This window comes from Uloborus diversus, chromosome 10 (genome assembly GCF_026930045.1).
Source record: "Uloborus diversus isolate 005 chromosome 10, Udiv.v.3.1, whole genome shotgun sequence".
NCBI lineage: Eukaryota > Metazoa > Arthropoda > Arachnida > Araneae > Uloboridae > Uloborus > Uloborus diversus.
In genome coordinates, this window is record NC_072740.1 from 107947667 (window position 1) to 107963854 (window position 16188).

The 16188-nt window shown below is 33.2% G+C and overlaps 1 protein-coding gene across 1 annotated transcript in view; it reads left to right on the forward strand.

The window, feature by feature from the left end:
- Window positions 1-333: 333 nt before the first annotated feature.
- Window positions 334-16188, forward strand: part of LOC129231246 (huntingtin-like) — a 231271-nt gene continuing 215416 nt past the window's right edge. Inside the window, exons 1-7 of the mRNA XM_054865524.1 lie at window positions 334-419; window positions 1024-1113; window positions 5471-5591; window positions 6536-6675; window positions 8911-9052; window positions 10652-10793; window positions 15481-15659. Coding sequence (XP_054721499.1) covers window positions 334-419; window positions 1024-1113; window positions 5471-5591; window positions 6536-6675; window positions 8911-9052; window positions 10652-10793; window positions 15481-15659 — 900 coding nt within the window. The remainder of the gene's footprint in view (window positions 420-1023; window positions 1114-5470; window positions 5592-6535; window positions 6676-8910; window positions 9053-10651; window positions 10794-15480; window positions 15660-16188) is intronic.

A 16188-nucleotide genomic window follows, 5' to 3' on the forward strand; every position in this document is an offset into this window, starting at 1 on the left:
GCGAAGGGAATTACATGATCACATGGTAATCATGCCAATTTGGCGATTAGTGAATTCATTAAACTGGCCAGTCACAATATGCCGCACCATGATTGGATGTTAATGTTTTGCCTCCCGCCTATCAACGGTCAGGAGAACTATGCTCAAAAGGTGTTTTGACGACAAGCAATACAGGAATCATCGCAAATCCGAATCCTACAGAATGGAAATTGCGACTGGTGAGATGCGAGCTAGGAGTCTGGTGGGAAGGGGGGAAGTGTAAATAATGTTTTTTCTTTAAATTTACCTATTTTTATGTTGCATTAAAGGTATTTGCAAATGATAGCTGCCACTATGGCTACAAAAGACAAACTTATGAAATCTTTAGAAGCATTAAAAGCCTCTCAGACGGCTAGTTCTTCAGAGGATGCAATACTTCAGAAGTATGTTAAATTTGTGCTCTATATTTATTATTATTAGTTATTTGCAGATATGGAATATCTTCATAAGTAAGATGAAACGCAGTAATTGTGTTATTATTGCATAGCATTTTTCATTTCTTCTGGCGATATTCTTTTGAACTCGTGATTAAAATTAACGTTTAGTTAGCTTCTATTTATTTCTGCGGTAAGTTGTAACATATTTTATGTAAACCAAACTTTGTTTACTACTAAGTCCGTAGCAGGTTTCGTTTTTCCCCTCAAGTTCCTGCAAATTTTCCTGTCACAATTTTGCAAAACATCACGATTTCTGCTTTCATGACAGAGCTACATGAACAACATCAATGTAGATCTTACAATTTGCAAAAAATATTTTAATCAAAGTAGAAAAAATCGTATTGAATTTCCAAAGATGTTTGAGGTCATAAAACTTCCACTTAAACAACTTGAGTTTTATCCAATAAAAAGAGATGTTATTTCATATAAGCAGTGTTCAGTGTGACATTTATGAAAAATTTGATGGAAATTTTACACAATCTATTTGTGATAAAGAAAACTCAAATGCATGTCTCAAATATGATGATTATTTGTAATTAGTTTTATTTTTCAGAAAAAAGGAAACTGCTGCCTCTGCAAAAGAAAAAATTGCATGTTGTACAACTATAGCTGATGCAATATGTTATCCTAATCTCAGGTAAAAGGGAATTATGTATTATTTTTATTAATTGCTTTGTATTCGCACATTGTAATTTTTGCCATTGGGTATTGGTTACTAAAGGCCCTATAACGACAGGGGAGGGAAAATCTATTTTTTTCTTTTTATTGTCTGTGAGTTTAAACTCTGCCATATAAGTACTTTTTGGATGCCTTGATTATTTAATATTTTTTTTCTCATAGAACATAATCTATATGTGATGTGCTTATTATTGTTGTAACTTCTACCAGTACTTTTAGCTTTTCTATCCTGGCAATTTTTTGCCGATGTTCTTGAAAGAAGTTAAGAGTAGAAATGAGTTCACTTTGCAGTGTCCCATAAGTCTAGCTTTACAAAATATTACAAATCTAGTTTCTGACAGGGTTTGTTGATTCATATTATCTTGATTAAAATCTATCTTGTTTGAATCGATTAAATTAGAGACCTGCCGAGTACTTAGTAACTACTCGGAACTTGGCCAAATTTTGTTCAGATACTCTGCCAATACCGAGTAGTTGTAAAAAAATATAATATTGTTCAAGACAGATTTTACAATTGATCAAAAAGTGCAAGTTTATAATATACTACAATCAAGTACAATTCAAATTTACTAGTCAAACTTAAATTTTCGGAATGAAGAAGTTTTTTATGCTTAAATGGAGTAAATCTTTATTTTAATGTCCCCAAAATTAATTAAACTTATTTATTAAAAATGGGGAAAAAAAGGTAAGTACAGAAAATATGAAATTTTTATATTATTGAATGGATTTTTGCTGCAAACAAAAATTATTTTTAAGAAATATAAATATACCTTTACTAAAAACATAAAAGTGAATGAAATAATGTTAAAAGCACAAATGTGTAGGAACACTGCAGAGATGTGTTCTTGCGTTACAAGGAATGCATTTTTCAATCCACTAAATGTGAGCTTATGGAATTAAAGACATCCAACAAAAGTCGGATTTTTGTTGGATGCCTCACATTCAATTAGCTCACATTTTATGCACTGAAAAAGACATTCCTTGTAATGCAGAAACCTTGTCTGCAGTGTTCCTGCACAGTTGTGCTTTTAACATTATTTTATTTGCTCTAAAAATTATTTATGTTTAGCAGACTAGAACTACAATAGATTGATATAATTTGTTTTAATTCCAACTTGATTAATCATACCCTTTATTTATTTGTTTATTTTTAATTTAAAAAATAACCTTTTAGTAAAATTTTTGACACAAACGAAATCTTCTAAATAATGCGTAATTAAATTTCAGCTGGAATTTTGTTTTAGAAACCAGATATGGACATGGAGGTCTATACTACTATTTGAATCAGTTAAAAATTTATTATGTGTGTGCCATTGTTTCTTTTTAAAACATAATTGGTACACGGTACTCGTCTACTCGGCCAAAGTGCTACTCGGTACGTCTCTAGATTAAATTAAGGGATAAAAATTGTTAAATAAATAAAAGAATTAAAACATTTTTTTTTGCAAAAAAAAAAAAAAAAAAAAACCTTTTTTAGAATAGGTTGTTTTAAATGTAAATTGCATAATGTTTATGACCTTAGCTTCAACTAGCAAAGTTGCATCTTAGGTCCCTTCTTCTGTATGTGTAGGATGTGTAAGACTTCAGTACGTTGGAGATTATTTCTTTTAGAATGTTACATTATTTTTATCCCTAAGAAATTTAATAAGGAACAAAGTAAAAACATGCTGTGTGTTTACTAATTCAGCTGTTGAAAGTTATAGTTCAATCAATATTTACAGTTTAATAGATAATCATTGTAAACTTATAGTAACAGAATATGCATGAAAAACCTGAATTTTTAATTTTATGAGTAAGGTCACCCGGGGTAAAATGGGTATAAAAAACAGCTTTTTTAATTTCATTGACCCATAGCAGAAATATCATGAGATATAATCGTGTTTTTGTTCAATATTCTATACATTTTGTATCTTAGGTCTAATTTGGACATATTTTGTGTTAATTTTTGCTTTAAATTTAGTGTAAAAGGGTATACCTATTTTACCCCTATGTATACCTACCCATTTTACCCCATGCTTTGGGGTAAAATGGGTATACACCGGGATAAAATGGGTATATGCTGTTTAAAGTTGAACTACACTGTAACTAATGGAGAAAATTTGAAAAGAATGAGTTTAATTGCATTGGAGGATAAAAACTTTAAATCTAAAACAACCACAAAAAATGTTTACTGATCCAAATTTATGAGCAAAAGGTGTATTGACGAAGACTTGCGATTTAGCTTAGGTAGTATTTTTATAACTTGTGATGCCTGCACAACATCAATGTCATCTTTCTTGGGGAGCACATAGGATAATTCGGCAGATGATTGCTAGATTTCAGTGATTAAACCTATGAATTTGTGAGTAGACTTCTTCCACAAATTTACCAATGACCCAGTGGCAAATGGCTGGGTTTAACAACCAGGAGAACCTCTATTTTCACTTCTACTTTATTAGTTATTTTATGAATTATTGTTAATGTACTTTTTAAAAATTTATATAATGTTTATTTATTTGTTTATTTTTTCTGCTTTTGTTTATGTCTCTTGCCTGTTTGTGTACAATCTTGCAGCCATCTGCTCTGTAATTAAAACTTCTCCCACCTTTGTTGTACTCTCTGAATTTTTTTTTTTTGTTAATTTTTCACAGCCTTACCAGTGTTAAAAATGGCTGTGAACCAAAAGATACAGCAGGAGAATTTAGTTATTCAGTACAACTTTGCTCTGAGGCATGAGGATTCTGTTGTGATTATGTGTGAGATTGTACTTAGATTATATTCTTGGCATGAAGAGAAAGTTGGTTTTAAAAGGAAATTAAAAAGACAGCATATTAGCTATCAATACCTAATATGTTTTATAATTTGTAGCAATGAACCACATACATAATAAACCTACAGTAATCATGAACTATATCAATAATAATCAAAAAATATAATACCTTTAATTACTAATTGGCATAAGTTATAGTAATTAAAAACATAAACAAAACAAATAAATGCAGAGTACTTATTAATAAAACTTAAAAAAAAGCATACTTTTAGTTTAAAACATGAAAAAGCTGTCTCGTAGAGATAATTTAAGTTTTTTAATCTTCATACATTCAATCAATGTCATATCGAAAATGTTGGCTATACCCATTTTACCCCGTGCAACTAAAAGTACTATAAAAATTTTGTGAATATTAAAATTTACTTATTTTTTGAGTTTTCTGTTAGAAAAATTCTTTTTCTACCAAAGCCAAATAAAAAATTTCCGAAACTCTTCTCGTAAATTTTTCTAGAAAGAAGTTTATCACTCACTGTAAACGCATTGTTCTGTGCTCTGAAAAATAAAACTGTTGCTAAGCCTAGTAAATGAGTTAGATTTTTTCTCCCCAAGTCAAAATGTTGCCAGATATGTACGCATTTTCCTCATAATTTTTTTTATTTTCCAAAAATGTTGTCCAGTAGAATAAAATCAAGAAAAATGCAACTATACCCATTTTACCCCGGGTCCCCCTATTCACACCGCTTCTTATAACTCACCTCATACTTTTATCTATTTCTGAACTTCAAGGGTGGATTCTGGGAAGGGTCAAATGGTCAACTGACGCTTCTGTCATGAAAAACTCTTTTCCTCAGTTACACTGCTGTCAAAGCTAGCCGAGTGGTGGTCATTGCAAGTATTTAAGATAGTGTGTCGAGACAATTCAGTATGGTGTCATATAACATAGTTTATGTATAGTTCGTATTTACACTTTATGATGAGGAAATGGTGATGAAGGTATGTTGATGATTACAACCTGACCTGACAAAGGTCAGCCAAAGCCCTTCTCGTTCTCCACGAGAAGAAAATAACAACCTCCTGTTTTCAGTAAGATACCGCCCTACAGCCGGGGCTAAGGCAGAAATACATGAAATACACCACCAGCTCAGTCATTCCATCCAAGGACTGCAGTTTCATGCTTGTTAGCACTCATCAGCCCGGAATAGAAAGTGCCTGATGGTTGGTTTATTTAGTTTAAATGGCGCAAGAGCCCATGAGGGCTATACTGCGCCAAACGAATTTTTTTTAAACATTATTTATATAAATATAAAGTCAGGATATGGTAAAAGTAAACGTGTGCCTGAATTGAAGGTGGAAAACCTCTTAAAAAAGCCAAGAGTGCCAAACAAACTGGTAGCTAATATAGACTTAGCACTGACCAGACTAGTCACCGAAGCAATGGTTCAGTTCAACTTGAAGATTGCAGGCATGACATGGTATTTTTAGTAAGTTACTGCCCTATAGCATATATGTTATAGGGCGGCATATATATATGCTATACGCCATATTTGACTATTGTTCTTTGTTTTAGGCCTACAGCTGATTTTCCTAAGCTATTAGGCCGTGCCATGGATACATTTATGTTATGCTGTGATGATGAAAACTCTGATGTTCGTTTAATGGCTGATGAATGTCTTAACCGAACTATTAAGGTGATTATATAAAATTTTTCTCGTCAAAACTTTCAAATGTACTAATAATATTTTCCAAGTTAGTTTAAAAGTGTTTCTTTATTGTTTTACACAACAAGATTGACCCCTTAGTGAGATCTTGAAATCTATTGCTTCATTTTGAAAGATGTAAAACTATTTATTAACAATATTATTTCTTCAAAATCCTTGTTTTAAAATGATTTTTGCATAGAGAATTTTTTTATTATTTAATACAATTTAAAAACTCCTTGTGTTCCACACAGTATGCCACGAGCCTTACAAGAGTAAGTATAAAAAACATAAAAAGTTGAAACTTTAAAAGTTTAGACTGTTAACAAAATCAGACAAGATGACAAAAGTCTCGGATCTTTTAACAAGATCCGAGAAAACAGGCGGCCAGCATAAGGAAAAATTTGCCAATCCTTTTCTGAAGACAGTCCTAGGGCCATCTTGTATACTGCAGTGCAGAAGAACATGTTCAGCGCTCTGCTCGCCAACTCCACAGTCACAAAGCAAATTTGGGGAAATGCCAAATCTAAACAAGTAACTTTTAAAATTTCCATGGCCAGTGAGAAATTGAGACAGTTTAAAATTTGTAGAAAAATAGCTTCACTGCTGACAATGAAAAACAGTAGGGAAGAACCTCCTTGTCCACCGTGTATTTGAGGAGGCAAGATACTCGTGTTCCAGTCTGTGATAGTTTTCTCCCTTGCCAAAAACTTCCAGTGAGACCCAGGAATATCCATGATTAAGTCAATACCGCGCCTTGTCGCTTGCTTAGCAAGTTGGTCTGCCCTTTCGTTGCCAAAATTTTCACTATGACCTCGAATATTGGTGAAATGAACAATTGATTTACTTGTTTAAAAATTTTAATTATAGTGTTTTCATTAACCTGCATAATCATATTGAATGATGAAAAAAGTGTTTCCTGCCATTCTCCTTAGACATTATTGGATTCCCATTTTGGACGTCTGTTGGTTGAACTTTTTAAAGAAATTAAAAAGGATGGACCTGCACGCAGTCTTCGGGCTGCACTTAGCAGATTTGGAGATATTTGTCATTTGATGAGGCCTCAAAAATGCAGGTGTGTATTTGCCTTTTTCCTTGAACAAAATTGGTAAAAGGTTTTCATTTTGTTCTGAAATTAGATAATAAAAGCAAGACTAGAAATGTCCTGCTTGACAAAACTTAGTTTTAAGAATACATAATTTTCAGCAGATTCATTCTACTTACCTACTGTCAGCAGTATTTTGCGTCTCTATTTGATAAAATGTCTAGACTAAAGACCCTGCTCTCTGTAATACAGGGTGATAAGAAATAACTTAGACACACATAATACGCCATAACCTTAATGCTAATGAAAGTATTACAACCAAACTTCAAAATAAATATGAATACATTATTTCGTCTAATATACTTATAAATTTTCAAAGTGGCTACTTTTAGGAGTAATACAGAGCTTTAAACATGTCACAAAATTTTCAGCTCTGGGCCACAACTCACTTACTAAAATTGTATACTATGCCTTGCATAAGAATTTCTTTCAGGATGTCAAAGTTTTATGAGGCTTAGTACACACCCTTGTCTCCAGGGCAGAACAAACTGAATAATCCATTGGGTTCAAATCTGGGGAATACGTTGGCCATTCGAGAACTCCAATGAAGTCCGGAGAACGTGTCTTGCACCAGTCTTGAGCAGTCCCCCGCCCAACCTGATCGCCGCCGTTGTACAAATGTCTTTTGAGCACCTTTATGCAGTAACGTTCGGGCAAAATATAGTCTACACAAAGATGAAATGTAAGTTGGTCTGGAGTGAGGTTTTGTAGACATGTAATAAGGAAAAAAAAAAAAAAAGATCCGACTTTTTCTCTTGGAAACTTTGCATTGAGCTGCTGTTGAAAAAGAGATGGCCAGTTTCAGTTAATCAAAGCATTTTACCCCAACAATTGAAAAAGATAAATAAAAATCTTTTGGAATTACATTGAAATAATTATTGTTTATTTTAGTCTAAAGGGTACTTTAAAAAAAATGGGAAAGGGCTGTAATGCAGCTTAAATCCATACTAATAATATAAAACTACTGAAAAATTCTTTTTGTATTAAATAGTCCATTCATTAAGGAAGGCTTATAGACTTTTTCACTCCAAGGTCCCCCATACCTACCACTTTTTTATGTGGTTTAACCAGTTGGATGGGACCCCGAAGACAGCTCCGATTTTTTGATCCATACCAGAAACCGAGCAATCCCTGGTCCAGCACCCTCAGAGGTATCATTTCACTTGAAGGACTTTGTGACCATGAGCATATTTAGCGTCCCCCAGTCATTATTAATGAAGACGGTGGATCTTCGATCCACCAGGATCGAATCCAGGACCCTCCGGTCACGAGTCTGATGCCTTACCGATTCAGCCACCACGGCCTCTGTAAGGCTATATAACATCACGCTATGACTAATACAGGGCAACAGTGATTTTGGTGCTGGGGTTTTTGGAACTGATTTCATATGAATTTGGTACCCTGAGTTCAAATATGACATCAGTTTTTGACCAGAAGCTCAAATTTCTAAGATATAACATTTAAATATACATAAAACAGGTTGAAGTTACATCTATAGATCAAATAAAACACAAAACAAGGTTTTTTTTATTCCTATTGTGTTTTACAAATAATAAGAGATTGATTACCAAACAGTCCAATTAGGCTCTTGGACATGGGTCCCTAATTTTTAAGAGCCTCAAAATGAGTAAAATAGTAGTAGTCTTACTTAAGAAAACTTTACCTTAATTTTCTTTCATTTTCTTAAGTTTTCTCCTTTATCTATTTACCTTTTTTACCTTTACTTAAGTGTGGGATACTCTGCCTTCCAACAAATATTTTGAACGAGTTGTAAAACACCTCAACACCCCTGAAATGCTGGTTCCTCATTAATGTTTATGTTTATAAGGTTTGACTTCAGAGGACCCCACAAAAAATGTTTATTTTGGGTCACCTGCTATATTAATCAGACCTTGAAAAATACTGTATAGAAAGATCCTGCTCATTGCAAGTTGTGAAGAAAATATACATTCAAAATAATAGCAGATATCTACAAAGTTGAATTACAAACTCTTCAATTAAAAATGTTTATTTTCAAGTGAATACTGAAAATACTAGTACCTTGTCAGATACTAGTTTTGCAAAATTGCATGAAATGCTGGTATTCAGTTTGCCAGTATATTAGAACTGCAATTACTAATTTTAAGTGAATTACTGTAATTTTAATGGAAACAGTTTTATTAATGATTTCATTTTGCTTATCCTATTATTTTTTACATTTTTAAGGCCTTATACTGTTAATTTGGTACCGGCATTGGCTAAAATTTGCCAACGTAAAGAAGAAGAATCTGTGCAAGAAACTCTTGCTATTGTGATGACCAAAGTTATGCCTGTTTTAGGTCAATTTACTAGTGACAAAGAGATTAAAGTAAGTTACCTTTTCCATAATTTAAATTTCTTGTATAAATGTTAATGAATTAATCCATACTATTAAAATCTGTTCTCGTCCGTCTGTCTGTGTGTCTGAGGCTTGATCGTCTCGAGAATTGCTGAAGTCAAGAGCCAAACAAGGTACCGATCAATTCAGAATGTTACAAAGAAAACAATAAGAATGATATCGTAATTGTACAACTTCAATTAGTGGAGATATTAATTAAAACGTCAATTAACATCACCATCTCAGAAATTTTTATTTCTTCCCTGTTGCCATTTTGTGTATGGGTTAGCAAATAAAATTCTAATAATTGTTTTAAAAGTGAAGTTTTTGGACTGCTGTCCAAATCTTTTAACACATTTATTTTGTCTAGAATTTTATTTTAAATTAGCTTCATTTCTCTTTTATGATGATACATAAATTTTAAAACTATTTTTAAAAGTATTCTTTTCATTTAGAATTCTATTTTAAATTAGCTTCATTTCTCTTTTTATTTTAAGCAGTGCTGTTTATTTCTTTATGCTGCTAATTTATATATGTGTTGACAAATAAAATTTTAATAATTGTTTTAGTAGGACTGACAAGGTTTAGTAGGTAAAACAACCAATCGGGTTAACCGGTTGCTGTATTCGAGCAAAACCTTTATTTAACCTCTGCTTTTTTTCATTTTTTAAAAAATATCAAAAATACAGAAAAAATGTTGTCTTATTTGACAGAACTGTGGAGGTAGAAAAAATTAAAAGTGGCTCTGACACTATCATCTGAGTTTGAAAAGTAGGATGGTGAGACACTTGAAGGAGACTTTGTCATGATAGAATTTGCCATCAAGCTGAAATACTTTTATGTTGGAAATGTTCTAATGGTAGCTAATAATAATGGAGACTTGTATATTTGTTTTTTTGCACAAAAGTAAAACCATTTTGACTATTATTTGACCGTCTGTACCAGATATTGCATTCCTTCAGAATAAAAAGTATTAAATTGTTAAAAACAGCTCCCACAAAAAGAAGTTATACAAATCGAAAACATTCTTTTTTGTGGTTTAAAAATTTAATTTGTTTTAGATGTTTGATGAAATTTGAATCTTTTTTTCATTGTGATTTATTTTTGATTTTAAACGTTGAATATATTATGTATCACTCAACCATATATGCTGTATCTCTGTGCCTTATATGCTGTCTCAGTATGCCCTGTATACTGTCTCACTGTACTCCATGCGTGGGGCACAGTGAGACGAAATTTTGCATTTCCTTTTTTGTATTATGTCAAAAACTTTAAATAGCAGCTAAGTTTTTTATGTTTCAAAAATTAGTGCACTTAAGCTGCATTACAAATCCACCTTAAAATTTTTCCGATTGAAGCAAAGTTTCCAAATATCTTTAATTTTATATTTTTCGTCTCGCTTTGCCCCACCCTCCCCTACTTACAATACAGTAAAAAAAAAAAAAGAGTTAAATAAATTCTGCACACCATAAACAAATTGGTTGAGTTGAACAAATTGCATGGTTTCTAAATCTGTAAAGCTGTTGATTTCTCTTGTGTCCAAAAAGCTGTTCAATAATTTTCTAATGAAACTTTTTTTTTTATTCATAGATGTTGTTAAAAGCATTTCTTCCAAATCTTACTGTGAGTTCTGCAATAGTTCGTCGTTCTGCTGCTACTTCATTAACTTGCATTTGTCAGTATTCAAGGAGGCCTTCCTCATTCTATTCATGGATGTTATCAGCTTTATTTGGTAAAACAATTTTCCCTTTTTTTTTCAAAATCTGTTATTTAAATTTAGTATTTTTGCATGGGATTTAGTCTGAAAATTTTTCATGATGTTTTTGAGACAAATTGAAAATCATGTAAATATGCAATGTAGTGACAGCCAGGTTATCACATCCAGAGACTACAATGTAGTTCTTGCTATGGACTCATCAGTCTGGAATAGAGATTAACTGTACTGAAGGCAAAGGGCATTTTCTAAAGGTGAACTAAAGTAAATTTAGCTCATCTGCGAGACTCCAGGGTCATACCGTAGTTCAACTTGTAAATTGCTTAAGTATTAGGCAGGAAGTTGCCACCCTTAAGCCAGGACTAAGGCTGAACTACACTGGGGTAAGAAATTAAGAGAAGTTTCAGATTTAGTCTATTATTTCCAGAACTACTGGACTGATTTCAATGAAATTTGGTATGTACATACATTGAAACAATACAAACCAAATAGCCATCTAAAATTTATAATACACTTGCATGGTCATAAAAAATGCTCGTTATAGTCGGATGGTATAAAACAGCGGTTGCAAAATTGAACAAAAAAAAATGGGTTAGTAGGGGATATGATCCCCTGTAACAGACATATAGGCCTCGCAGTGTGACCCCTTACTTAAAATGAAGCAGTTTATGGGATCCTGGGGCAATTTTTTCTACTCATTCAACAACGCTATACTCAGGTTGTAGAGGGTCCCCGGAGGGTCGACCAGAAGAACTCTGTGGTCTTGTGTAAACATCCATTAAAATTAACTCAGGGCTAACAGCGCCCCTCAAGAGGTGAGCGTAGGGCTCCAAGACCACATCCCTGTACCTCACAACTGTACCAGAGCCTCTCTCAAAGGCATAGAGAGGCATGCAGCCATCCAACATGATGCCTCCCCAGACCGTCAAACCTCCTCATCCATAATGGTCGATTTCACAGTTATTGGAGGGAAGGTAGTGGCTCCCGGTTTAGCTTAACGACTATTCTGCCGTGCTAAGCACAGATGTGGTATCTGCAGTAGAACTCAAAATGAGAAATCGACGATTAAAGTTTTACAACTCATTTCTTTGATTTATGACTTAATTAAATGCTCAACTTGCGGTAGTTGTTCCGTAAATAACTTATTTAAAAACTGTAAGAGTATTTTTGTAAAAATCTTAATTTGTTGTAACTACATTTATTAATTTTAAATTTTCTTTTCAAAACCTTTTCATATACTAAGCTATTTTCGCCGTAAGTGACAATTACTAGGCATTTTTAGGGGTATCTGCAAAGATACAACTAAAATAGCTTAGTAAAACGTGCTCAAGGTATCATTAAATAATACTGAAAACATCTGCTTTCTTTGGAGTTAGCTGTTTCGCTTTATTTTGTTAATACAAATCTAACAGAATCTACCTTCTGAAAGATACCATTTTCAAAACTCCCGACAGTTAAAACTGTAATCCATTACAATTTTCTGTTCTATATATTAAAAGAATGTGTTTTTTATAATTTTTTTATTTTCTAGATTCATTTTTACCGAGCATGAAGATAATTTTGACAGCAGACGATACTTAAATAAAAATATTACTGGCCGTAGAATGAAATGAGTTTTTTTTTTTTTTGCATGAAAGAATTAGATATGAATATTTTACATGCATTTCATTTTTAGAATTTACATTTTAAATAAACATTTGAATAGAAAAAGCTGAATATTTAATTTAACAATTATGGAAAGTTGTATTAGTTTTTATTATCAACCTGTATCAACTATTCAACGGTAAACTAATTTTTATTTCTGTGTTATAATAAACTGCTACATTATTAAATATGCTGCTTTACTAAGGTATAAAAGTCATATCTACAAAAAATACTAAGGAAAAAAGTGGTAACTGCGCAGATACTACTTTAAAGGCTTAGTATTTGTTACTTACGTTCAAATTGCCTTAGCAAACTCCGCAAACTGTGCAGTTACAACTTTTTTCTTAAAGCTTTTTTTAATATTTCGCGTTCACAAAGCGCCAAAACACTTGAGATTTAGGTAAATTAAATTACTAACAACCAGCTGGTGACAATAACTCAATTTTGATAAAATGTGCAGATACCACATCTGTGCTTAGCACGGCAGTATTGTCTTACATTCATTGGATAGAAGCAGGAACCCACTACCTGCTCTCCAATATGTGCAAAATCGACCATTATGACGATGGTGGTTTGACGTTCTGAATAAGCATCATGTTGGGTGACTGCACACCATTCCATGTCTTTGAGAGAGGCTCTTTGACAGTTGCAAGGAATAGAGATGTGGTCTTGGAGCCCTATGCTCACCTCTTGAGAGGTACTGTTAGTCCTGGGATAATTTTAATGGATGTTAACCCAAGGCCACATAGATCTCTTCTGGTCGATGAATTCCTGGAAGGGGAGGATATTCACTGGAGGGTTTAGACAAGCAGATCTCTAGACTCCAATCCTATAGAGCATGTTTGGGATGCTCTCAGGGGAGGAATAGTAGTTACCTCTCCGGGGACCATCCATAGTCTGCGAACAGCATTGTTGAAAGAGTGGAAACAATTGCTCCAGGATCCCATAAACTACTTCATTTCAAATATAGAGTTACATTGCAAGGTCTATAGATTTGTTAGAGGGGGCCAAACTCCCATTAACCCACTTTGTTGTTCAATTTTCCTACTGCTGTTTCATACCATCTTTCTCTAACGAGTGTTATTTATGATCATGCATGCATATCTTAAATCTTGGACAGTTATTTGTTTTGCATTGTTTCAATGTATGTACATAGTAAATTTCATTAAAGCCAGCCCAGTAGTTCTGGTGATAATTGACCATATTTGAAAATTCTCTTAATTTCTTACACCAGTGTACATGCAATATGCTGACAAAAGTTCTTCCTTAGAACTGACTTAAGGGCGGTAACTTACTGTTTTTGTTGTTGACATGTCCTTAGTAAACACTAAGGAAGATGGGTGCCTTTGCCTTGAGAGGTTGGACATTTTTATTTTACTTACATACACGACAGAAAAAGATTTAAAACACAAAGAGAAGGAAATAACACCAAGGGTACCGGTGGGAAAGGAACCCAATGCAGACCTGCCAACTCTCCCGTTTTTCACGGGAGACTCTCGTTTTTTACTCCATTCTCCCGGTTGTATGTTTGAGTATCCATTTCTCCCGTTTTTTTATTCTTTTTCAGGTTTTTTCTTTTTTTTTTTTTAAATTAAACTTTATTTTCTTCCTTAAAATAATTACTCACAGCCATAATAGATGGCGTGGCTAGCAGAGCAAACTCGCACTGCTCAGTGAGCTTTACGTTCGACGAGCACGACCGGTTAGTTAATCAAGTGACAGCTAATGATCACGTGCTCCAATCAACTGCTTAGAATGGTAACGGATGCGGGTAACGAGTTGATCATAGGACGCTGCGGTTAGTAACCGGTTACTTACCGCTCGACCGGTGAGGTTCGTCGAACGCAAGGTGAGTGGCAAACATCCGATGGGTGCGTTCGGAGTGTCGACCCCAATGCTTCCGGAGATGGTGTTTTGGTGGCACTTCCACTTCTATCTCACGCATGCGCCGTTGCCGTTTTTTGCGGTATCGTTCAGTTTTCAGACGCATGCTAACTGCGCCGCGTGTTTTCATCTTGCGTCTTGAACTACAGCGTGCGTTGTAGTTTAACATTCATCTTTAGCGATGTCTGAAAAAAAGAAATATCTACAAACTTATAAGAGCAATTATATGAGTGAATTCTCTTTCATGAAAAAATCCAATAAATACTTGTTATAACAGTGTTTTTTACTTATTATAGCATCGTTTGAAATCTCCCTTTTTCTCCCTTAAAGCTTTGACTGGATCTCCCGTTTTTTCTTTTCATAAGGTTGGCAAGTCTGCCAATGTCTCTGGCTTACAAAGCCTGGCTTACAAGCCTCCACAGAGCCATGGAGGCTCCCACTTTCAGTTTAATATATGTAAATACTTATATGTATGTATTCATATCCAGGGTTGATAAAAAATCCATTAAAAAAAAACTGTAACAACCGTTTTATTTTTTTGTTTAAATCCTACTTATAACAATTTTATTTTTGGAAACTCATGAAAATTTTGTGTGTTGTTAATGAATGTGTAATATCAATATTTCATACATGATACATTTTTCAGTGTACATAATTTCTTCATAATTAATTTAAAAATTAAGAGGGAAATATTGTAATTTCATTTCCTCATATATAGAGCTTTCTACTGGGGAATATATTTTTAAAATATTTAACTATTAATAAAATACAATTGGTAAATACACTTGGCATAGATAAATAATCAAAGAAATAATTTATATTCATAGTTTAGACATTGCTATTAATTATAAATATCCAAGAATAAAATCTTGTGAGTTAGTTTCCTTATAATTATAGCTTTCTACTATAAATAAACAAAAGTAAAATTAAAATAATGTATTCTTAGACACAGAAAGTATTTTGCAGTACGTACTAATGAATCACAAGTCTGATATGCATTACCCAACTTTAAAAACCAAAAGATCAACAGATATGTTGTTTTAAGGTTAAAAAAAAGTTACTGATCGTGTACTAATTTACTTAATGTCTCAATGCACACTTATAACAAATATGAAAAATATGCTTTTAGAAAATCATTATGTATTCTTGAAAAGATTAACCAAACTTTTATTTATAGAATTGATTCTGCCTGCTCAAGATGAAAGGCCTGTATGTGTTATACTAGGTGTTCTTTTATGCTTGCGTCATCTGGTTCCACATTTTAGTGCAGCAATGTGTTCAAATTCTTTTAAAGGAAATGTCAATCTTATACAGAGTGAAGAGGACCGTGGTGTCACAAAAGAGCAAATTCTGAAGGTAGTCTTTTTTGAAATCTTTTTGTTCTAGGTTTTTATGGGATTGAACAGCATTTACTTTTTTGATGCTTTTATTGTATTTGTATTATTCTATGAACTTAAATGAAATGCAATGCTAAAAACTATTTTGTTACGTACGTTTGAGACAAAAATTGTGTAAAGAGTATGTTGACTTTAATTGAAAAACAACTTCCTGTTACAAGGAAGTGAAAACTACTGCCTTGAAGTTACTGTATGCTCACTGAAGTTTTATGATCCAAACCACTTTAAATTACCAGCTAAACAAAACACAGTATTTATTCTGTTTATTCGAATCAATTGGGACTAAACCCCATTCAATTACCATATTTTCGGGAATAAGCAGCGCGGCGCATACAAGAAAAAGCAAAAAAAATTGCCTGTGCAGCGCATATAACGGGTGCGGCAGATAAAGTTTTTTTTTCAAGTAAAAAAAAATCCTAATTTTAAAAAGACGTTGAAAAGGCTGCAATTAGATGGTACCACATCATCCTGCTGCAGGCAGGTAGCAA